This window comes from Trichoplusia ni, chromosome 14 (genome assembly GCF_003590095.1).
Source record: "Trichoplusia ni isolate ovarian cell line Hi5 chromosome 14, tn1, whole genome shotgun sequence".
NCBI classification, from domain to species: domain Eukaryota; kingdom Metazoa; phylum Arthropoda; class Insecta; order Lepidoptera; family Noctuidae; genus Trichoplusia; species Trichoplusia ni.
The window spans coordinates 9,601,459-9,627,564 of NC_039491.1; the positions used below are offsets into that span (position 1 = coordinate 9,601,459).

A 26,106-nucleotide genomic window follows, 5' to 3' on the forward strand; every position below is an offset into this window, starting at 1 on the left:
GTCTATTCTGAAACTTTTAATCTATTTTGACTGTTCAATGGGTTTTATAGCCGTTGTGTACTTACACGTTAATTTCTGAAGCTGTCAAGATTTTATTTTAACACTTTTTCTAAATTAACCTAAATATGCAATCTCCTTGTACCCTGAGAAAAGTTTGCTATTGTGGGTGACTTGATAGACATTAAATCAAGGAAAAATCTGGATGCGCAGTGATAAATTGTAAACATTTCTTTTTACAAAAGGAAGTAATACTCTAATATTTTGTTGTTATAATCCTAGAAACCGGAAAGAAGAGTACTGATATCCAATAAATAAAATCCGTGATAGGCATTCTATTTTTATCGATAGTAAACAATTCAGGTGTATAACCGGCGGTCGTCGCGTCGGCGCCGGCGCCGGACTGACATTTATGGAGGACCTTGCGCAGAACAATTTGCGAACAATGAGAGAGCCTGTCATATGTTCCCGGAACAGGGGTGACCTCAGCCCCGACCTCTACACTTGCAAACGTGCCGAGTTACACAAAAGATCCATGTATAAATGAAATACATAGGTATGCGACTGCATTGTTGGACATAGCGATCATGTCTTCGATTGTTGATTGCGTGCAATTGGTTCGAGATTTATGAGATTGGCGTTTTTTTTCCACATTAGTCTAAATATTAAATTAAGTAAATATAAATCAGTACACAGGTAAAACATTTATTCGGAAGTTCTGTGAAATGCTAATAATCTTTGGGGAATTATAAAACGAGCGATTAAAAAAGCTTTGCGACTAATGATGACATACTGTATTCATAACTTGATCTTTAACGTAAGTAAATTCCAAATTGCATCTTCTGTACAGTAGTACGAGTAGCTAGTTCTACCCAAAATATGCTATTGACAGATACATGACAAATCAATTAAGGCATTCGCTAAGTGCAGGTGAAGAGTCTTTGATCCATGGATGGATGCGTTAACAGTCGATACTTCTATGATTGATTTAACAAGACAGTATTCAACTGTCCGTATATCTAGGTACAAAAGACTACTTACATAATGATTGAACAGTATATAAATACCACTGTATGTATGTTTGTATGATGCAGGAGGCAGTTAGTGTACGTTTTCTTGTAACAAAGTCGCAGTATAGGTACGTAAGGTATTGAACCTTGATCCTACGGGTCAGACCTTTATTTCTGTTGTAAAACTCGAACTTAAGAAGCTATTGTTCGAAATGCGTAAAACTATAACATTGTGTAAATGCAATCACATAAACAACGTGTCACACGATACATTCAATCTGAAAAGTAAATACTTCTGCTTGAAAACTTTATATTTGTACGGTTTACTTAGAACATAAATCTTGTATTCAGATTAACTAAAAATCAATCTGATATCCAGGAATATTGTTACTCTATAGAAGTAAACTCATTAGTAACTTAGTCATTGAATGACAGTCGTGTCTGCTTATTGTCTTCATAAATAAAGAGTATGAGCAAAGTTTCGCGGAAATAGATTCTTATACACTAACCTAAAAAAAGAGCTTTTGCATAAAATTCAATTCAAATACACCGATCTCTTTCCCAGAACTTAGTCATGTATTTTAGAATAGATCCGAAGCATAAACCTTGACTGTTCAAATGTTAATAGAAAAGAATAATCAACATAGAAATTAAGCTACTAGAGTATGCGCTGAATACAGGATGCGTTCCGGTCTCACTAATGATCCTATGAAAGTGTTTAGACTGGCGCCAGGGAAGCGCGCAAGTCTAAGCTAATTTTGCACTGGAATCCACCAGTCGTGTATAAGTAAGTTGATTCCACATACCAACATAAAACAACTTAAACAACGCATGTTTCCCAATGAGGGAGGCGTACGCCGTACACTCTCAATATTTATAAAGCTCTATTGGCATTTAAAGACGAAATTATTAAATATAGGTACCTATTTCTTATATAATTAGTCACTAAGCATTCCATTGCCTACTGCTTTAGACTATCCTTGATGAATTATGCCATGGTCACAAAAACAACAACAACTTCGAGCCAAAAGCTCAGTGTGAAACCAATTGCTTAAGCCGTAGTTCCACAGTGCACACCCGATTAGGTAACAATCAGCCGGATCTACAGGCTCATTAAAGAAAAAAAGATCATATCGCATACAATAGAGCACTCGGAGACCGAAAGTGATAGTCTAATAGATACTCGTAATAAAGTGAGGCTGTGACGATAGCAACGCTAAACTGGCCAGTCATTACTCATTACGGAACACTAGCGGTTTCCTAATACTGGTTTGTTCCTCCGCAAAGCATGACCAGGACTAATACGTTAAGTACATTTGTCTTACCAACTAACAAGCACAGCTCTAATAACAACCTGCTCTCAAGTTAATAACATGACAGGGATTTCTAACGCTCCAGGACATCGCAGCTGCTTAAATTATTTCAATAAACAAACTCCACGCCAAGGAACGATACTTCCCTTTTAAGTAAATTATCCAAATTACACGTTATCACAAGAAATGTGGGGTGTTACAACGAATCCATTCGAATACACCTGAGTGGCACTCAAACAACAGAGCATTCGTCATTTGCAGTGAAATTATAGGGAAACGTAGAACGGTGGCAGTTTATGTTGTTTTGAATAGCAAACGGAACGCGAACTTCAAAATTACCGCCATTTGCAATACATCAAGTTGCGCCGGCGGCTTCGCGTCGCTCCCCGCCTTGCGGTTGTTTGACAAATGAAGTGTTGTTCTTCCTGCGCGGCGCCGCTGTCGTGCGACCCGGAATGTCATGTGTGCGATACATCTTGACGTATTCTCGGCACACATTGACCACTCGACGCGGTGAGAAACTGATGAGTAATGTCATCTGCCGCGGTCACCAACCGTGACATTGATTGATCGTTAACAAGAGAACAATACATAGCCGTTAAATAGTAGAAATCTGCAGTACTAATATGGTTGTCGTTGGAAATAAAATACAGGTTGATGTCCAATTTCCGAGTTACTTTTGTAAAGTGGGCTAACACACTAACGGTTCTCACATTGATTAGTAATTATTGCTATATATGGCTTCCAACAACACTGAGGCAATCGTTTATACAGCTAAGTAGCGGAACAGTAGCGAGCAACACCGCGGCAGAAACATTATACATAATTGGCGTCACTGACCTACGGTAAACATTGCGTCTCCGTTCAAGGTCAACAGCCTTGATGTTTTATCGTTTCCAATAAGATGTCAGTATACGTAACATATATGTAATTTAAACAGACCGAGTAAAGTTTATGGGTAGTTCGTGTTCGCATTTGTGTATTAGGTGTTTCCTAAACCGAATGCAAAATTAGGCACGAAGTACCATATATTTTTAGTATTGTAATGGAACTTTGAACTGCATTTTTTTTTCATTCAGTGCTTCTTATGAAACTACCAGGTATTTTAAGCTTTTGCTTTTGCTTTTTGCGACATCCAGGTAGCATATAATTCTTTCATTTTAAAATAAAAGCGAGATAATCTTTTAATTTAAAAAAGGTTTCAAATTTCCAGGTAGCTTAAGGAACATCTCCAATATTTTGTACAAATTATACCGTTTAACCTTGAGAACACAACCTTGGATAACATACGAAAATACAGTCGTAGTCAGACAAAGGGAGAGATAAGAAATCTCCCGAGTCCTGGGCATAAAATACATAAGACATTTACATACACAGGGCCAAGAGATGTGTCGAACCGATTGCTCGTACTACAGGATTCCAGTAAACGTTTAAATATTAAATTCACTATTTATAAGGAATATAACTTGATTCCTTTGCAACCGACAGAGAAAACATGTTTAAATATACTTACAGACGCCCATAATTCTTAAGTATACACATATACCATGAACCATGAAAACAAAAAGTCTGTAAAAAGATCCCGAAATCAATAGTATACTGCTTTTTTCTTTTATTATAGATTATGCAAAATGATTGAGAGATTGATTCCTTCTTGCTATAGTGAATTCTGCTAGGCATAGACTGGAGTAGATTACAAGAGGAAAGGGATGTCTTTTTCTAACATGAGACACTCATAATAGATTATGATTGAGATTACTGACTCTGAAGATTGGTAAACATACAATGGTCTTGAGAAAAAGAGGATAGAGATGATTACCAGTGAAAAAACAAAAACAAAGGCAGTCCCTCTGCAGTAACAACTTATAATAGTATATCACAGTAGTTAATGCTCAATCTTTCTACATATCTGAACAGGTCTTTACCCAGCAGCAGAAAGATAAAAACTAGTAATATTATCATTACTTACTTGTAGCAATGCCCATGTCGGTGACTTTAAGCTGCCCTTGCTTAATCATAGCCTCATAGTTGGGCTTGATAGCCGTGAGCTCCATATTGTAGAGCCCAAACATTGGTCCCTGGTTTGCGTCCTCCTCATACGTAAACAGTACTTGAATGTCTTTTATGAGGGCCCTCTGCACTGTAGCGTACCAGGACTGAGTAACTCTGAAATAAAATAACTTTAGTTTTTTTTTTTTTGAGGTAAAATAAACTAAGGAGTTTATTTAATCACTTTTAAACTAAATTACTTTTTTAATCTGCTATTATTTGTCAATGCGACAATTTACAAAATTTTGTCTCCATTGTGACATTTGTTTTTATTTCTTTTATTACAATTTTTTTTTAGTGGCCAGTATAAAACAAATACAAACTTTTTGGGGTTGTTTCCTGTTAGGTAAATTATACTGTTAAGAAAATTAGAATTTTACTTGCTGCCTTTGCCTTCTTAAAAAATGAATCCCAGGATTCAATATTAAGGGTGACAATTAATTTGATAATTTTTTTAATTTTCAATACCAGGTAATAAAAGAAGAAGCCGACTCCAACATAGTTGGGAAAAAGGCCAGGCCGATGTTGGGTAATAAAACTATATGTGCATTTCTAGATACAGCTTAATATTGTATTGCTTCAGATTTTGTCTTGGAAAAATAAAATAATGGTAATTTAAAATACCTTCTAGGCATGGTAGTCATTGCTTCCCAGTACTGGTCTATGTATGGTATGATCTCTCTATCCTTACTGAACAGGGCTCTGTTGCTGTTGTCCTTCACTGACTCCTGTCTCAAGTTTGCTATTGCCGTCAAACACATTTGTGGGAATTCTGAGAACAAGATAAACATTGGATTGAATTAAGATATTCTTTCTTCAAAATATGTGATGCAATTTGTGGGTACAAAAGGGTTTTTTTAATATAAGTGTTTCTATTTGAGATTTATTTGGAAATTGTTCTAGATGAGTCTAAAAATGCCAAAAACGTACTTCTAATTTTATGCATTTGATTGGAATGACACTTGACGCACATGTTTAGAGTATTCTTTAAAACATCTATTTTTTTATATTTCTCTGTGTAATAATGAATATAACAGTTTTTAAAGAATATTTTTATTTTTACTTCCTTTCCACATAACTTTAATCAGTACAACAAGTGCTCAGAACAATATAATAATTCCTTGTTTCTAGAGATAAGGTCATTGCTCTGCACTTAGATATTATTATCTTATGCCATTGCAAGTGTAGGTCAAGTCAAGGTTTCAGTATATAAACACAGTCACCAGTATGCCATACATTGCCCAGTAATCTGAAATCTGTATTATGTTTTTAAACACAAGGTAGTAAATACTTACGAGCTTGGTTCTCTTGAAAGTTTCAAGTCCAGTTGGTGAGCAGTTCTTGCAAATAAACAAGTAGTTTGTCATAAATGGCACCAACTTTCCCAACTGGTACCCAATACATGATTCGTGAAACCATCTATTACAAGAGGCACACAATAACTCAGCAATATTCAGGTTCCGATCTTTCCCGCTAAAATCATAAAGGGTTATCAAGCAATCAGTGCTAATTCTAAATTTGAATGAAAAAAGTAACACGAATGTAGCTTTTACTCACCAGTAACAATTGCTTGAGATTCAGAAGAGGATTTATTCGTTTTATTCTTTTCGCCGTTATCCCCCGGCTTTGAGATTCTGATTGATTGTTATAAACATTGTTGGAGGCAACATCTGCCTCAGCAGATTTTCTTATGGAGTCCCCTGTCGCTGAAGACATTGTCTAAGTTATTTCGCTTTTCTAACAAAATACGTATACTTGATCGTCTCATATTATAATAATACTGTCAATAATAAAGATAAAGATTGCATTCCGTAGTAAATAGAATGCAAAATCGTAACATGGAAACAGTGCAAAGTGTTTTTAGTCCATACAGTAAAGAATAACAAGTGTTGCGAATATGCGTTGGAAGATGGCGCTAGCGTTTACGGTGAATTAGTTAAGTGCGAAAGAAACAGAGTATTGCTGTCATTAAACCTGTGACATACTTAATTTAGAAGATTATTAATTCGTTTAGGAATAAGCTGTTACCTAATGTTGTAAAACGTGTAACATTATTTCATATTAAAATATGTGGTTGACAAAGCACTTTAAACCCGATGCTGAATCAAATTACATTTAAAGACATATATTGATTCTAAACTAAAATTTATTGTGAATGTTATTTAAGTTTTGTTATGAATAGAAATGACAGTGAGATTATACTACCTTCAGTACTACAGATCGCGCAACAAAAAAAAAATTTAAGATAGTTTTGTATTTTAATAAATTATACTTTTTTTGCGTATTATGTATTGTACTCTTTTTAGTAGATACTCTATTTTTATTTATTTTCTATTTTTAATTTTTCGCGTTGATATTTTGTCCTTTTTGACAGATTGGTATCCCACACATTCAAACGACAACGGTTGTCGTGGTAACAGTTTTGTTTACACCAATTTTATCGAAGTGACTACACTACAGACTTAATTAAAACTAAATAAACTATTCAATAACATACGGTAAAGATCGTGGTTGCCAGCGATGGATTCTATAACTTATACGGACAACGTGTGTATGGACATCAAAATGTCTCAAGAGAACATGTTACTGGAAGTCATTAGGGAGTTGTGCGGCGAAAACAGCAAACTGTCGGATAAATTGAAGGGGAAAGTAAATAGGATTATAGCCGATTGTAACCTCACACACTATTCTAGTTTACACAGGCTCAGTAACCCGGATGAAAGCACGGCTACCTTGCTAGGTATGTCAATGAAATAAGGTCATATTCATTTGTTTTCTACAAAGCCGAAAACGCTGAAAGATGCGTAACCTAAATCCGCCCATAAGACGACGCACTGACTCATATATTGGTCGATAGTCAAATTCAACAACAGTTAAAACATTTGAGAACTCTGTAGCGAGACAAAAAAAGAAGATTTGTTTCCATAATTGACACCGTCGAACTTTTAAAGGAGGCAACTGTTATCTATATTTAGTAACATTGTTGTAATTATCAATAGTAATGAAAAGTATGACTGTATTCAGAAAAAACAAAATGGGAACGTAAAAGTATATAAATAAATAATAATAATAAATAAATGCGGACAACATCACATACATTGATCTGAACCCAAAGTAAGTTGCTAAAGCACTTGTGTTATGGAATTCAGATACAACGAAGGTACCACAAACACCCAGACCCGAGACAATGTAGAAATAAGAATTTTTACATTGACCCGACCGGGGATCGAACCCGGGACCTCAGCGCTAGCGACACCTTGAAACCGGTGCGTACGCCACTCGACCACGGAGGTCGTCAAAACGCGGAAGTCGTATATTCTATAATATTCAATATTTTTTGTGTCTATAATTTCAGAAGTCATTAATAATTTAATTTATTCAATTACTACTTTATAACAAAACTGAATATGAAAACGATGGACTTAAGTACTAATTTTGATCGACCGATAAATACTTTGTAATGTCAATCTTTTTTAAGAATTGGCTATGGTTTCTAAGGCAAAGGTTTTCATTTTACAGTCACCTATTTACATAGATACAGATTTTTTTACAAGAGAAAAGTATTCCAAAAGTATAATCATATTACCGCATCCACGTAATTCGTCGCTCTACCTCGGACTCGCCATTCGCTGAATACTTTTATGTCTCGTTTACGAGCCGATGCCATCTGATCATCGACTCAGCGTTACACCTCGCTACTCCATAAACGATTGTGATTACCTTTTTATTACACTACAGGGGGATGTTTCGTAGTTTCCTAGTTTTTGTGACCGAATTTGCTGAAGGCGTATTTTGTTAGAGAGAACTTTTTGAATAAAAGCTTTTGTGGGTTTTTGTTGTTTCTGTGTGTTTTGAATTACTGTCTATGAAAGATTAGCATTTGATCTTTTTCAAATTTCTCTTGTGCCAGTAGGAATTTCACAATATTAAAAACTAGTATTAACAGCTTGTATGATGGTGATAATTTCGGATAAATTAAACCTTTCTTACTTTTTCCAATCTCGGAATAATTATGAAAATTTATTCATCTTAATAGATTAATTAATAAATTTAGTTATTTTATAAATCTATAACACGACATTACAAACGGTAGCGTGCACTTAAAATACACAATAACAAGAAAAAACCCCAAAATACCATCAGCAACAAACCTCACTCAGTCGAGGTTACTTCTAGGTAAAATCGAATCCACACATCAATGGGAGTTATGACAAATCCAATTTCATAAACGATCAAACCACGTATCTTGTTTGATGTGCAATATCCATACATATTCAATCGCGTGCGGTAGATTACTGCCGCAGAAATCACTCGGCATGTAATGTGGGAAATTCCTAATACGAGCCTGCATAATGTATATTCTGAATACACTTAGAAATCCGGTACAAATTGCACTGCGCAGGGGTCGGAGGCAGTTGGTCGTCGGCGCGTTTTTTGCAAGGTTTCCTGACGGAGCGAATTTTCTTGACAGGACTGAAATTCGTTTACCCAACAATGGACAGCTTAAGTAGTTATATTTACATATTATGTTTAGAGCTTGATATTTTTTACATTATGTTTCTACGTGTAACAAAGAAGTTGTACAAATTAAAGATTGCGAAATTGTATTTATGCTTGTCTAATGATTTTTATAGTACGTTTCACGAGGATGATACAAACTAAAAGTAGGTGAACTTATCAGTTTGAGTTGGACTCCCGGTTGGGTCGAAAATTAAGAAGCCCTTGCATCTTTTTAAACGTCTGATTTGAGACTTATTGTGACAAATCAATACCATCCGCGATACGCAATTATTTACATGAGTAAAAACAAAAAACATATGACAACTTCAATACGAAATACCCAATAATTCGTTAACCCCCGCAATACCCACTTATTCCCAATCGGCATTAAAAGCTTTGATCTGAACACCAGTTACAACAACCATCATATTTAACAAACTGCCGATAAGACCCTAGTGTAAATGCCTTTAGTATCTCGTTAAGAGTAGTTTAGGGTTTATTAATAAACTATAAATAACTAGAGGGTTATTATGAGCATTGAAACCGATGTGATAACCGACTCTGTAGCCATCGTAAAACTCGATTTGCAGCTCGTAAAATGGTTTAGAGAGATAAACCTGTTGGGTTTACTTCGTTGTTCTTAAAGTCTGAGTTGTTTGAGAAGAAGTCAAATGTATTTTTTTTTAATTCTGCATGCTTACTATGCCGTGAAAGTAGAAATATCGTAACTGGTATTGTATTATCTCGCTTACACAAGCCTAAGTGTAGACAGAGAGCTGAATAAAGGCACGTTCTAGTTTAAAACCATACTTTTGGGTTTCTTACCCCTAAGATAAAAACGGAACCCTGTTACTAAGGCAAGCGCTGTCTGTCCACCTGTTACCAGAATCTCATGAGCGGCGATAATTATCGTTTTCGTCGACGATGTATAAGTTGCTGCTATAAATTAAAAAATAGCGGTTAAAGGGTATGTTTGTCATAAGTTTAAAATTGGTGGGGGACCAATGTCTGTAAAAAAAAAAATACGCAACCCTTAGTGTCGCACTAGACCGGCTTCCCACTTGTCACTTGACATACTACTCTGACTCTCAACAAAGACGCGAAAAGATCTTTTCCAAAACCATAATAGAACTTTCATCGAGCTCGTGGCTAAGCTATAACCGCATAAGTGATTCGATCACAGGTTAAGCTATGCTTGACGCGGTTGGTCCGTAGATGGGTGACCATCTTTGTCATAACGAGTTTCTCCGTGTTTCGGAAGGCACGTTAAATTGTGGGTCCCGGCTGTTATTCCTACATCTTTGATAGTCGTTACAGGTAGTCAGAAGCTTAAAAAGTCTGACGGCCAGTCTTACCAAGGGGTATCGTGATGCTCAGGTAACTGGGTTGAGGAGGTCAGATAGGCAGTCGCTCCTTGTAAAACACTGGTACTTAGCTGAAACCGGTTTGACTGGTAGCCGACCCCAACATAGTTGGGAAAAGGCTAGGCCAATGATGAATAGAACTTTCATCATAACCTAATAGTACAAACACGAACAAAATGTACATACAGAAACACTTAGACCCCGACAAGCGTTAAACAGTCATCATCTGACCGCTACATTATACACCGTAATATCAAAATAATTAAAACCTCCGTCAACAATTACACTCGTCAGAGACAAAACAATACAATCCTAACAATAGAAGTAAAATGTCACCAGTGATTGGAACTCGTAAACCCTTAACGACTGACCCGCCGTAACTATCGGTTCAACAGTTAACAGGGCTTAACTGTAGTTTAACTACCGTCCAGTTAACCCTTATTGTTGATAATACAATGTTATCGCGGGATTACGATAGTCATCTCCATTGATACAAGTTATGTTTAAGATGCTTTTGACTATTAAGTATGAAGGGATACAGCTTGGGATAGGTCAATTTATATGTGGGGGCAAAATAAAAGTCTGTTAAGGAGACTGAATTAGCTTTGGAGATTTGGAGATTTTTCACCAGTCCAGAATACCTACGCAAGGTATTTTCATTTATTTATGTGGATTGTCTGAAATAGCTCGAAGAACTGTAACGTATCAGTGAGTGACAATTAGGGTGAGTTTCCTCTGTATAATAATTTTGCTTCATCTATCTTTATAGGGCTAGTTAAGGTCACCACGCCAAACGCATAGAGCGCACCAACACGGGTTTGAGCTCTGATTAGAACAAGCGCTCGTGTGATCCACGACAGACATAAGTCTGTGTGTCTTTATGCATGTGACTTGAATCTTTTTGAAACCATCAGTGACACAAAGATTAAATTACTTATTGCGGAAATACAAAGTAAAACTTATGGGACACAGTGGGCACAGAAATAAAAGTGTCAAGTTTTTTCTTCTGTTCACAGAGGTTTTAAGTAAGCTAAGAAGGTGTTTTCACGAAACCTCGGTCACGTTCCATATAATCACGAGAGACTCTACAAGATAATGTCGAGGCAAATAACATCTGCATAAGCATGTGTGCGAGACTCCGGACCAACTGTTCCTCTGTTAATGGGCAAACCCGATGCCTATTATTGCGTGATGTGCATTGATGACGTCATTAAGGTGTAGTCCAATCTATTTTATGTATTGAAGATGTTCTTGTTTTGATAATTGGAATTGAAGTAGTAATGGGTGGGTATGAGAGTTGGAAAATTAAAATGAGAAGATTTTATTATTAATTTCGATCCCATTGCTCGGCAAAACTGCTGGGGCTACCACTAATGGCTTCGGTCACTCGTTTTTCCATGCCAATGCCCAAATTTGACAAATTGCTTTATTTTAGAATCGTACTGCAGACGTGTACATGCACCGGGATTATGAAACTTAAACATAAAGGTATTTGAACAATTGCTCCACATTTATACTCCCCATGGATTACTGGATGCGGAAGGCGGACCACCGGGTTGTGGTGCAACTTGGGGGAAGACTATGTCCAGCAGTGGATCTCGACAGACTGAATTTATTGATTGGTATAGTCCCACGGTCATTGTTATAATTTCAATAACACGTCAAGAACTTATCGGATACGCGGTAAAATACATAATTTGTAAATAATCAACGGTATAGCTATCACGGTTCATGAGAACAGTCAGGTCACAGGCGAACGAATGGACAAACAGACAGCGCAGCAGTAAGTATCCTTACCTTTTTTGCCCTTTGGATACGGAGCCCTACAAAAATATGAGGAACCACCATTATTCCATCAAATAATACAACTTAACCTTAACTTAAGTAGAGGTAGTCTGTATAAGTAAGTAGTTAAGCTTTTCTGTAACTTCTCACGAAGTTTATAGCTTAATATGTGAAACAAAGTCTCGCACTGAAGCCATTCCGATCTCCCGGAAACCCACACTTACTTATAACGAGTAAATAAAGTATCATCATCAGCCTAGCCTTTTCCCAACTATGTTGGGGTCGGCTACCAGTCCAACCGGTTTCAGCTAAGTACCAGTGTTTTACCCCTTGGTTAGACTGGCTGTCAGACTTTTTTTCAGCTTCTGACTATCTGTAACGACTGTCAACGATGTAGGAATAACAGCCGGGACCCACAATTTAACGTGCCTTCCGAAACACGGAGGAACTCGTTATGACAAAGATGGTCACCCATCCACGGACCAACCGCGTCAAGCATAGCTTAACCTGTGATCGAATCACTTATGCGGTTATAGCTTAGCCACGAACTCAACGAGTAAATAAAGTAGTAAACTTGTATTTAGGCCTGTACTATACGTTAAAGAGAAGATATTGTCGTTGAGGAAGCGAGATGGCGCTACGTGAAGTCTAAAACGGACTGGATTGTTGATTGAACGGACCGGAGGTTGTGGGTTCAATTTCTCACCCAGGGTTTTTTTTTGTGTTATGAACACGATCATTTTTTCTGTATCTGGGTGCAATTTATCTATGTTATGTAAGTATTTAGAAATATGTATATAAGTATGTATATCAGTTATCTAGTACCCATGATACAAGCTTTGCTTAGCTTGAGACTAGATGGCGTTGGGTAAGAAAATAGCGCTATCTTGTGTCACGGATAGCCGAATGGCAGGATTAGGTCAAACATACTGCGCTACGGGTTCAATCCCATCATGACAAACCCATCGACACAAGTATTAAATTGATTATTGCGGAAGTGGTTTTCAACAATAGCAATACAGCTTTTAGATGTCATGGTAAGAGTACAGCCCTTCGTTAAACCTTTGTACTTGCGAACTGTAAGTAGCGGAACATGGAAGGTATTAGAAATGCGTTATGTCACGCCATTTTTAGGGTAAAAACGGAACCCTCCGTCTGTATGACCATCGTTCGACACCAGGCTATATCTCATGAACCGTGATAGCTAGTCAGTTAACATTTTCACAGCAATGACAACAACTACTAAAAAATAAGATTAAGCAACGGTTGTTACTGTAAATTGGTGATATGACAAGAGTATGTACTCAAAAATGTATTTGTTGCAAAACCGATTTGTTTATCTTTAGTATATTTGTAGGGAACCCTCAGTGTGACGAAACCGACTCGCACTTGACCTCTTTTTGTATACTTGTCGGTTTTAAGAAGTATGACTCCCTAGTTTTAGACTTGTCGGCGACAACTTGTAGACTTCACATCATCACGTTCACGTAACGTCACATCACTCACATTCACGTTTCTAACAACATATCGTAATCATACTCGTACTTATTTGTTGACTTTAAGCTATCTGAGACCAGCATTATTATAATTAACTGTTTCTATTCTTTAACAGTCGAGTTTTAACGACACATTTCAAACGTTTCTAGAGGTCATCTTCATCCTAGCCTCTTTTCTCAACCTTGTTGAGGTCGGTTTCCAGTCTAACGCGATGCAGCTACGTAGTAGTGTTTAACAAGGAACGACTGTCTGTCTGACCTCCCCGTCTCACACAGGGCCTTGCCTGTCCAGCCTTGGCATTAACTGAGCATGACATACAATATGGTCACTCATCCAAGGACAGACCTTCTCTAGCATAGCTTATCCTGTTATCGATAAACTTGAACCGTTAAAGCTCAGCCCTCAATCGTTACAAGATGTAGTTCAGGTAAATTATGTTTCCAATTAAATATTCTATTTACAGGAACAAAAACAGCCCTGTATTAAACTTCTGCGATGGTATTAGAGGGGTTTGTTGATTTCTTCAGTATTCGGTAAATAAATTAAATTAAAATACGTCTTTTTGTTTTCGAACGTTTTGTCCAAATTTGGAACGGGACGTATATCGCTAAATTCAATTAAGTTTTCGTGTATGGCGCAAGTTGTAAGTGACGCAAGATTTCGTTTTCGTCTTTAATTTCCTTATTAATCAGAATATTAAAGACTATATACAAAATCTTTCTTTTCAAATTACAGTCAAGCTTTTATTTCGTATTGTAAGTTTTTTATTACAATTTTAACAGTAATTCCAAGTTTGAAATATTGATTTAACAGTTCTACCAATCGTTCAAACTGATCGTGTAGGCCGAATCGCTAAAAAAAGATATATTTTCCTTTCATTCACAAGTTAACTCCTTGGGAAGAAACCCTTACCTATTAAAGTTTTGAAAAATTTTGAAATTATTAAACAATACACTTAAAAAATATAAGTCTCTTTCCGCCTATGACTTAGAGGTGACCACGGTGGGCGCTCCAAGCGTGCTCTCGGAACGTAAATCGAACCCTGTTAAATCAGGCCTGGCCAATTCTCACGGGGATTCCCGTCTTTAAAATTTACTTAACGAACAATAAGACGTTTTATGTAATTTCAAATTAATTTCACTGCCCTCATTGCCCTTTAAGTTTGTCTTTTTGGGGAACAATGGATTCTGTTTTCGATTTTATCTACGTTTAATATAAGTTGCTTGTTATTTACGCAAATTACTAAGGTAATGTCTGTTTTCTGATAGGTTAAGTGTAAAATAGCATAATTTAATAGCATAAATAGGTCTAAACTTTCAATCAAAATACATCTTCATACTTCACTCTTGACTTGACTAAACTATTATTAGCACAAAAAACAGTCCATTATCCTCTCAGCAACTAATTAAAACCAGAATATAACATAAACATTAATAAAATCCCGGCAGCCGACACTGAACGCTGACGCCGAGCTCCCCAGGGCATCGCCACCTAATAAATTAACAGTAAATAGAAAAATAAAACTCCCACAACACGTAGATTTTGCAGTAATGCGAAATAATGTTGTTATAATAGGCACAAACAATGATTTATAACAATTTACAACCGCTATGTACTCGTGGCGAACAATGTAAATTGCCCTTAATCGGTGTGTGCCTCAGCTTGCTTTGCAGTGTGAATACTACTTTATGTTTGCGAGTATTTCATTTCGGTTTAATTTTACAGTTTGTATTTAGACACGTAAGAGTTTTTTGAAAATTTGTTTTTGAATTTGAAAATGACTTATGTGCCAGAAAATTAAGTTGAGGGTTTACACATTCAAATTTCATATCAATCAAACATTTTGGAATTTCAGATACTTAAACAATTTGGTGAAGGTTATGGATTCCCTAGCTGTTGTACTGACTCAAATGAATCTATTAAAAATAATATAATAACTAACCAAAACTGAGAAAGTTTATCTTAAACTAAACAAGCTTAAAACATAGTAAGTTTACGGAAAAAAGCTTTCCATATTCCATGCCGAACACCAAACCGCATTTTCTTAAAACAAAAGAACTATACACTAATATGGCGGGCTTTTTACAGCGCGGCCTCAATCAGGTTATCTCGTAACATTATTTTCCCACAAATTCCATTTGACGCGTCAAACTGACAGACAATTTAGCGTGAGCCCACCATACCCCACCTCATTGCGTATGCTTGCTACACTTAAGTAAATCACATACTTAGCTTACGTGACGGGAAAAAAGGAAGCTTGACGAAAAAAAATGTTTTACCAGGTGAAATGTGTGAAACTTTTTACTTAACGACTGAGCGATGGTAACATGTCATTCCTTATGATCTATAGAAAGAAAGGAAAGACTGAGGTCATTAATAAAATGAAGAGGGAGGCCACAGGAAAGAAGTTTTCCTTAAGAGTGACCACGCAGTACAAGACTATTTTTAGTTTAAGCTACGTTAATTTTAATTAAATTTGTTAATTGTATGTTATCACAGCTAAAAACGAGCATCAAACTAAGAAAAAGCTCTATTTATAAAATATTTCCATCTCAACAGTGGCGTGACGTAACCTAGACATGTTCCCTTATATTCTAAAGACATTTTCCGTCACACCAGAGCATTCACGAACGTGCCCAGTTTGCGGGCCGGCACCTAGTATCCGGTCACGTGTAACGTATTGCAATAACTGACTACAGGTAATTGTATTTCAATTGTAAAGAGATTTTTACAGTTTGTAAACTTTTGGTAAATGATGGAATGACGTTTTGAGGTATAAGTGACATACTCATAATTACAGTAGCAGTATTGATTTGTGATTGCTTTATCTGAAAATAAGGTCTTTTTTTGTAAAAGATTGCACCTGAAATCTTTACACCTTTGGTCCAGTTAATTATTTATTATTTATATTTTCTTAGTTTTTGGAGAAATTAACATTATGAAATGGATTCAGTACTAAGAGCTGAGATCACGATATCTCGTTATCATATCAATATTTTCGAATAAAAACATTAAGATTTTGACTACGAGTTAAAAATTACAACTAAGGGATGATAGGTCAGCGTGCATCCACGACATTTCGAATTACCGAGATATTTCAATAACTAAACAATTAAATTACTAAACTAGATCATACATACGACACCACACATGCAACGCCTCCATATAGCACTGCTTCCAAACTTACCACGAACTTTGAATAATATGACGTCGCCGTGTCTCTATTATGAACTAGGTTTAGGTCACATGCTAAAGTAGGATAGAGCTATGTGAGAGACAAGGATGTCATTGAACTGTGATCCGTCCAAGGAGGTTATAGTATGTAAAGTTTCGAAGTAGTATGTAGATCATTTAGGGAAGTAGAAAACCAAATACGACGTATGAATTGATGCATCGGTTTAACGGTTTTTTAGTTTAGTTCAAGTTGTAGCTAGAATTTTGAGGATCCTGTGTCTAGGTATAACTGCACAAGTTTAACGATTAAGCCACGCTTGATACGGTCGGTCCATCGATTTGTGTCATAATGAGTTTCTCCGTGTTCTGGAAGGCACGAAAATTTTAAAAATGCTTGTACACGTCATTCAAAAATCGTAAAAATGACTATAGATGTTTTTTCGTATTCTGAAAATGCTAATTACCAAAAATCATCATTGCCAAGTTATCCAACTTGTAAATTACCAAAATATATTCAAGAATATGTCTTTCCATATAACCATTTTCTATTACACGCTAAAGCTAGGATATCGGTCGTACACATTATTTTCAAAAGTACTCGTTCATATCGAAGTGATGTTTTAACATAATGCATCCCAAAACCGTTGAGTGTCCCATTTTTTCCCTTTTCCACTTTACATACCTTGCCCGGGGCAGAAAAATAACCCTCTTGCACGGTCCGCGGGTTGGCGCCAATAAACATTTATAAGGTGTGATTCGTATACAAATGTATGGGAAAGGTTCTGACAAATTTTATTTATTATAAGTAGCTTTGAATGAGAAATGGCTTTAGAAATGAAAACATGACATGTATTGTACTCATGTTTCGTATGAATTATTTGAGTCTATGTGGGTTAAGATATTAGTGTTCAAAAACTGATACCTTTTATTTTCAGACACACTTTTTAACAAGAGTTTATAACGATCCACTCTAGCGAGCATTATGTAACTTTCATATTCTCCAAAGAATATCATAATCAAGGACAATATTCCTAATTTTACTTTTAGTCTCACAAAATGAATACAAAATAAAAAGCCATTAAAACAAAATAGCTTTACCAAAAACCGACTAAAAATACCCGAAACCCACATTAAATTAAGTTGGAATAATATCGCAATGTTCGTGCAGAACACTAATTTCTCTTTAAGCCACAAAATTGGCTGCGTTCAAATATCTAAAATATGATAATTCTGCGTTCATAGAATGTGGAAGCTAAGAAGTTAGACCGTAGGGTTGCCGGTTCGTACGTTCACCGAATATTAAACGAGCAAACAGAATTGTTATTACGTGTTTCGAGCTGATGCGGGTTAAAAGAAAAACATATATGTACATATGTCAATTAGGACGAACCCGAGTTGAACACGAGAAACACAAACGAAAATAATTGAATAGAATACAATTTTATTTAGGTACACGATGTGTTTATCAATTTGAATTTTTTACCGCGCTTGTTTTGAAAGTACAACTTAATTATAATACCAGCCTTTTACTGTATATGAAAGGTATTTTTCCATATAAATCATTTACGTCATTTGACTACCATGTATGTACACTGCGGTTTTTAGCTGTGCTGAGATTGTGTATCATGTACAAGTATTCTGTGGCAGAAAATCACACGCAAACAAACTTACACATATTTGGCAGTCGCTACGGTTAGTCAGAAGCAAGATGGTCTGCAACCAGTCTGACTAATAGGTATCGTGTTGCCCAGGTAACAGGGTTGAGGAGGTTAGACAGGCGATCTCTTCTTGTAAATCACTGATACTTAGCTGCATCCAGTTAGACTGCCGACCCCAACATAGTTGTAATTATATAAAATCCCTGCTTAAATAATCAAAACCCTTACTTAACCACACCAACAATAGTATATCTTGAATACCACACAAACACTACATTCTCTAGATATAAAGAACTATAGGCTAAAATGAAATAAACACGCAGCGGTAGGCACCATTAATTCTCCGAGCATTCCTGAATCCCCAAGGGCAAAGGGCAAAATTCGCTAATATACTTCGCATAATTAAGGACGAGAGTTTTATGATCGCGTTTTCAGGACTTAAGCGGACAATCAGTTATAATGCTTTATCAGATGTTTTGGTATTTTTAGGACAGATTTAAAGACAAAAGGTTTTTCATATCAACATTTTGGAGATGCGATCAGACACGATCAGAATAAAACTAGAGCACTAAGACTTGTTAGTGAAAAATGAAAACATATTTTAAAACCGATGTATTTCCGTAATTTGTTTTTTCACATTTTTAATAGTGACAACCAGTCAGCAGATATATTATTACTTTGTGAAATAGATCCTATAGATTGTTGCTCAATTACAAAATAGGTAAATCGCTAAAACCAAAACCGATCGCACGATCATGAGAAAACTCAAGCTAGGAAGAAATAGATAAAGGGAGAAAAGACATAATAGGGATGATGACTGTAAAAAATATGTATTTATCGCTATGCAACAAACTGCAAGACGGCCACTGAAAAATCCATCATCCCTTTTGTTTTTAATAAACTACATTTCAAACTGCAGTAGAATTGTCTCTTCACAAAACATCAAGAGAAGAAAGCACTCAGGTTCATTGTTCAGTCTCAACTCGAGTTCAGGTACAAAATTACGAAAATTTCAAAATACTGAAGTAAATTCTACTTCTCGTAATGTGTGAGAACAATGCCAACGTAGCTCACATAAATTACACCAAACTTATCTTTCACATTTTTCCTTAGATATGAGGATTTAAAACCTCGCTATAAAGAAAATGCGAGGTAGTCGAGATTTTTTGTACTGAGTTCTATTCAATTCGTGAATTCCATTTCACATTAGGACGTTGCAGGAATAAATTACGTTTTAAAATGATGTAGCGGTAATTAAAGCACTTAGTAGTAGTTTCTTGATTTGTGGTCTGAAGTGGAAGTGGAAATTCTTGTGTTAAACTTGTCGTATTGCCTTAAAATACTATTCTTAAAGACACTTTATCACCAGGAAAAATACTGTGACCTCAGTCAATCAATGATATGTAAACATGGAAAACTTATTTAACCTTCGCAAAATCATTTTTTTTTAGGATGATACCTATATGTAATTTAATCACCTACCAACCCATACCTAGACTCAGACCAAAGATTCGAGGATCATACAAATGCTTGTCCTGCGACATATAGGGCTCGGTGGGTTTGGTGTGGTGACCACAATCACTCGGCTATCCGTGCCGTCAAATACTACTCCTTAATGTTAATAATTTGGCCTCTACAGATTAAAAATCATAATCTTACGATTCACTGACGGTTAAATTTTTTTTGGTAGATTTTTTAATAAATAAATCTAAAAGCATGTCTGATATTTAGGGTCTGTTTATCAGATGGAATTTAATTTGTTTTTCCGCAAAACAATTTATATCAAATCGTTTCTCTATCTGACGCAACGTTAATGGATTTCGGTTCCATTACGACAAAAAAATCTCCGGATGTAACATTTTGTATTAAATGACTTACCGAAATTATATTTTTGGGGCCCATGTTTTGTCCCCTTCTGTCTACTTGGAGCGAGCGAGATCGCATGTGAACTTAGAACAAGGCATTTGCAAGTGTTTATGTTTCCACATAGCTCGAAGCGTTTTGTTTAGACAGCGATCTGGTTTCGACCGGATATTACAAGTCTTTTGCCGTTCTCATTTTGTTTTCAATATTGTGTTCCAATTTTAAAGTATTACATGTAACTTTTTGTTGGGTGACAATTGTTTGGACAAGGGGCAGTAAATTAAATGCTGATTTTATATAGATACTCGTTGCGCCCGTGACTTTACTTCGACTTTTTTGGGATTCGTACCCAAATGGTAAAAATGGAACCCCGTTATTACTGAGGCGTTTGTACGTTTGAACTGTGATAGCTAGGCAGTCGAAATTTTTCATGTTGATGTATTCCAGTAAAAATAATGTTTTATTAGTAATAAAAGTGACAGAATAAAACATCAAAAGCACAAGATAAATCTTGTATATAAGCTTCACCACATTCAATAAGTCTTCCATTTATCCGAAGAATAATATCAGAAACATGTGCCATATGTACATGTAACTGTCGCCGTCGTTCACACGACCTAACTAAACACACAACAACGTAATCACACCAAATCAGAAAACGAATTACAGGATAAAACAAAAGCCATCTTATTTTCAATACCAAAAAAAAACACAGCGACAACACCGCGGGCCACGGGCGCTGACATCCAATATCTCTGCTTACTCCCCAGCGGGATATACTGAATACGAAAAATTCAACCCATCCATTCTCGCTTCGCATTTCCTCCCATCAAAAAATGAGTGACAGATAAACAAAAACCTTTTACTGTCGCAAACGCCACTAATATAGGGAACATGCAACATTTTTTCATAGAAATCTCAAAGGACCGAGACTGGAAGTCGAAAAAGTTATACGGGCCTGCCCCCAAATGGAAACCATTAATCTGTACCAGGGTGTCAGGGGCGACGACAACCTATCTCGAGCGTCCAGCTTTCTAGAAAGTTTTTTTTTCGCATCAAATGTGACTGTCGTACATTTTTGATGATTATCTCGCTTGGTTTTATCTGATAGACGGTATTATTTAGAGAATGACGTGACAATGAAAATGATTTTTTTATCACACAATGTAATTGACCAGTATTTTTTAAGAACCTACACGAGCTAGAAAGCTTAAGGAATGGGTAAATGCTAGGCAAAGGTTTCTCCCACCCCCCAAATCTTTTCGTACTTCCCTATAAATTGATTCATGCCTAAAAGCTAATTACGCTGTAAATCCTTTACGCCGTCAAACATTTTATCACGAATTAATTAACAGTACTCAATTAAATAAAGAACAACTACTCTAAAATTACCGTTTTACGTAAATCAAATAATTAGCAATCAGGATACATTTGCATCACAGAAAATGACAGCGATGCAAATACAGCGGTCGTTTTTGGCAACATTACCGTTTGCACAAGAAGCGACATTTGATGGTATTTTACGAACGCATAAATTGTATAATTAATAAGGGTTACACATTAAACGTATTGTCCTCTGGGGAATGAATATTAGTATAAATATTGTCACATTAACTTAATAAATGTTAAGAACGGTGTACTGGAGGTTCTGATTGCTGTCGTAATGAACATCAGTCGGGAAAGAGTATTTTTGTGGCATTTTACGAATGCCTACTATGTTGTATGGACCAAAAGCTAATAGTAGGTAACTTACAAAAATAACAAATGGCAAGCTTTTAATATAATTATTATCTTTTATCGGTGGCTCCTTCCACGCAGTTTGCAGGTATCTCAGCAAACAGTAGCTTGTCCTTTCTTGGAATTTAATCGAAAACTTTCCCAAAATTCACTCAAATTTGTTGAGTGATTTACCCGTACAACGATAACAAGCAGACAGCGTATATCAGACAAGTATTTAAAACATTCATATGGATTAGCCAGTCCAATTGATAATAAACTCTCGTAGGGTTCTCTGTATAAACAAAACATATATACCGTAAATATAATAAACCAAATATGATGTGAAACAACAAAGCAGTTAGTTTCAAGGAAGGCAATGTTTAAATTAACAGATGTTTTTGAACCATATAATTAAACCCACACTTGTTCTTTGTTCACGTTAATTACTTAAGTAGAAATTATAATGTACATATATTTTTTGGATACGAACTCAGTATATACGGTTTTTTTTTGGATTCATGATTAATATTCGGATTCGAAAGATTACATTTCATAGTTCTCAAACTGTCAGGTGAATATTTAGTACAGCCATAGCCATCTACCCTATATTAAAACTAAATAAAGCACTATATAAAAACACAATACTGTAATATGTGAAGTGTTCCCAGTATACTCTCAAATTGTAACAAATCTTGATTTAAATAAAGTTTAAAATTTTATTTTAAGGTTATTTCACTTATTTAAATTTTAAAGGACAGCAATCGTCTTTCTTGCACATAAGATTAGATTCACGTTCTCTACAAGAAAATTATTAATTTCTCTACATGATATTCTTAACACTGTACCATAGTAATCGAAGGCTTTCATGGTTAATCCACAGAATGAAGTTGCCGCGTGTATTCCACGCCCTCCACCGCAGGGACTCCTTATAAAGTCGTCTAATAGATGTTTTAACCCAAAAACGATAAAGAGGTCTCATTTGCATGCGAAGTTCGTTAACTTTAATTACTGAACCCCACGGACATACTTATAATATCTTTGTTACGTAGACATAGACTAAGGGGCTTAACATAAGGGTAAAGTAAACTCTATCCCTGTCTTTTACGCTGAGAGAAAAAAGGATAGAAATATCAAAGATATAGGCGGAGAAAATTAAATTAGTAATTAAGTATTTTAAGTAATAACGATATTTTGTTTATTTGTTTTTCTCGAATGCTGAGATGTTAGCTGGTTATTTTGGAAGGTAATAAAGGATCGGTGTATTATAGTTATACTGGTATTAAGTATTATAGAAAATTAGGAATACTAGCTACTGCTGTTTGCGCAGGATTAGTATTTCAAGAATATTACCAAACACACCAGAAGCGATGAAGGACTCTATTTTCATTTAGGAGTACAACCAAACATGCATTTCTTACTTAATTGATATTTTGGACAATTGACAAAATAACTATAAATGGTGATCTGTGTGTTATTCTGATGTTTATCTTTCATTAAAATCCATTCAGTAGTTTTTGCTTGAAGGAGTAACAAACGTCTTTCCATACTTTCGCTTTATAATATTAGAAGGAATAGTTTTTGTTCCCGGTTTCGTTTGCGTGGGTGTTGGTTCTCTTAGCGAAAAGTAGATAGTATAGAAACAAGATCGGTTCAGCGGTTTGCCCTTAAAAGTTCCCCTTTGCTAAGTTACCGTAACAGACAAAAGTGAATTAACGACAACGTTTTGGTTATTTTTACTTATTCTGATTGATGTTGAGGAGCTCGTGGCCAAGATTTAACTGCATAAGTCAATCGATCACAGGTTAGCTACGCATGACGCCGTTGGTCCGTAGATGGGTGACCATCTTTGTCATAACGAGTTCCTCCGTGTTTCGGAAGGCATGTTCAAATGTGAGTCCCCACTGTTATTCATACATCTCTGACAGTCGTTACGGACAGTCAGACGCTTGAAATTCTGACAACCTGTCAACCTAAGGGTATCGTGTTGGCTAGTTAACTGGGTTGAGAAGGTCAAATAGGCTCCTCGTAAAACACTGGCACTTAGCTGAATCTGGTTAGACTTGAAGCCGACCCCAACATGGTTGGGAAAAGGCTAGGCCGATGATGAGTCCTAAAGACAAGTATTTATAATATATTTAAATTATTATACTTCTACATTCTCTTTAAAAGCTATGTATATAATGTGATAGTGAACAAAATATTCGAGGAAATGATTCGACCTTTTCTAAGAAGTGTTTCCACCGTTTAGTTCCCAACACAAGTTTATGACCTTTTTTCTTGCCGCCATATTGGAACTTTGAACTAGTTGGTACGTTTTCTCCGTAATCCTATTAAACTTTTTCATTGCAGAAACTCTTCTGGTTAAATGTTAAATATGCAAATCCAATTATATATTTTAGCAAGATTATTAGATACAAAATAATAGTCTAATAATTAATTCCTAAAATTGTCATTTGTTTAAATTATATTTATTGATAGCCTGTGACGTATTTTTAATTTTTTTGTTGAAATTTATTTTACGGTAATGCAATAAAGGCAAAACAAACTATAAAAGCTCTGAAGATACATAAATTGAATACTTAAACTAATACAAAACAGTCAAAGCGACTACAAAAAGAGCTTCGAAATATCTAAAATTGTTACATCAATAGCAAGTTTTAGCCGAAAATTCCGAACTAACCCAGTTATTATGCAAAACTATCACCGAAAACTTTATTTCATTCGTAGCTGTACGGAGTAAGATTTTATTTTTCAGTGTCTGCTAAAAGGCAGTTTTCTGAAAACTGGCGGCACAGTCGCAGTCGGGATTGTTAATATTCCGAACTCGGACCAGCGCGAACTAGCGACGTGCCCCGACTCCGAACCATTCCACTTGCCGATGCAATGTCTTTAATAGGGCCCATAAATTGAATATATACATTAACATACGAGAAACATGAAAACAGTCCGCTTATGGCTCGTGCGGTATTTTTGTTATTGGGGATGTGCTGAGCCTCTTATTGATCGGATATTTGTTTCAGGTGTTCAATGACTTTGAATATTACTTTCTTTATGACATTGCCATTTATTACACGGCAATGTAGGGTGTAATCTAAGTAAATTATCTGGATATTTTAAAGCCATTGGTTTCGTTTTGTCCGCATTAAAGCGTTTTAATCCTTCTGTTGGAGTTTCATAAATATGCAAGTCACGAGCATGTAGATACCCAGACCCAGGACTAGCATGCGTGGATCACACAAATGTGTGTCCTAGATGAGGATCAAACCTGCTACGCATCGTATTCAAAATGCCAAAAGACTTTTTTATAAATCACGATTCCCGCAGTAAGGAATTGAATCCTTGTGTCGCAGGGTGGTTTCACAAATATACAAATCATAAGCACAAAGACACTTAGACTCAAAACAAGCATTCGTGGATCACACGAATGCTTGTCCTACGCGGGGATCGAACCCACGACAAGTCGCGCATAGTGGGTTCGGTGTGGTGACCTCAACCACTCGGCTATATATGATCATTTTAAATAAATAAAAACCGAACAGTAAACCAAACAACGCAAAAATATATTCAAAGAGTAAGTGCTAACACAAACTGTAATAAATTTATGAAACTCTCATTCTGCATGCGCTAACATAGTGCACGGGGCATTTAGAAAACTGCACAGAGCAGAAAGAGTAGCAACAATACAACAATATAATCGACCTAGAACAGACACGGGCAATGGAATGCGCCACTTCGGCTTCATGCGAACGGATGGCGTGCCAACGAAACGTAAATTCTCTCCTGAAAGTGTCCAGTGCCGGCGACCATGCGACCCACTCTTTATGGATAGGAAACGAGGAATCCATACTGGAAATGTTAAAAACTAGACAAGTTTACAACGTGTTCCCTTGTTTATGAGTCAGATAAGCGCTCTGTATTCACTTCTAGATGTTGGTAGCTGTTGTGTTTTCAAATTATGAATGATGATTCAATAGTTTTTTTTTTCTTATTTTTAAAGTTGTTTTGTTTTTTATTTTGTAACTCATCAGTGTGCCACTTATGAAAAGTGTCAGAGATAATATTGAATTTTATGAAATTGCATCTTAAATAGCCATAAATTTCTAGTAGCCTGTGATGAAATAATAGCATGAAGTAATTCTACATATTATAGACTGCAATAAAATATTCAGGATTGAAA

At 36.0% G+C, this 26,106-nt stretch overlaps 1 protein-coding gene and 1 long non-coding RNA gene across 3 annotated transcripts in view; both read right to left on the reverse strand.

Annotated features, from left to right (window-relative positions):
- LOC113500456 overlaps positions 1-26,106 on the reverse strand; it is a 64,960-nt gene that overhangs the window by 23,826 nt on the left and 15,028 nt on the right. The gene's annotated exons all lie outside the window — the stretch shown is intronic.
- Positions 4,257-5,991, reverse strand: LOC113500455 (set1/Ash2 histone methyltransferase complex subunit ASH2-like). 2 transcript variants are annotated; one of them, XR_003401204.1, is made up of 4 exons: positions 5,927-5,991; positions 5,665-5,842; positions 4,994-5,141; positions 4,446-4,486 (listed from the first exon to the last, which is right to left on the reverse strand). XR_003401204.1 is itself a non-coding variant. In XM_026881262.1 (3 exons), the coding sequence occupies exons 2-3, from the start codon at positions 5,128-5,130 to the stop codon at positions 4,282-4,284; spliced, it is 342 nt and encodes a 113-aa protein (XP_026737063.1). In that variant the 5' UTR covers positions 5,131-5,141; positions 5,665-5,917; the 3' UTR covers positions 4,257-4,281. The 2 variants fall into 2 exon arrangements, 1 of the variants encoding a protein (XP_026737063.1); XM_026881262.1 differs by lacking the exon at positions 5,927-5,991 and having other exon boundaries at positions 4,257-4,486; positions 5,665-5,917.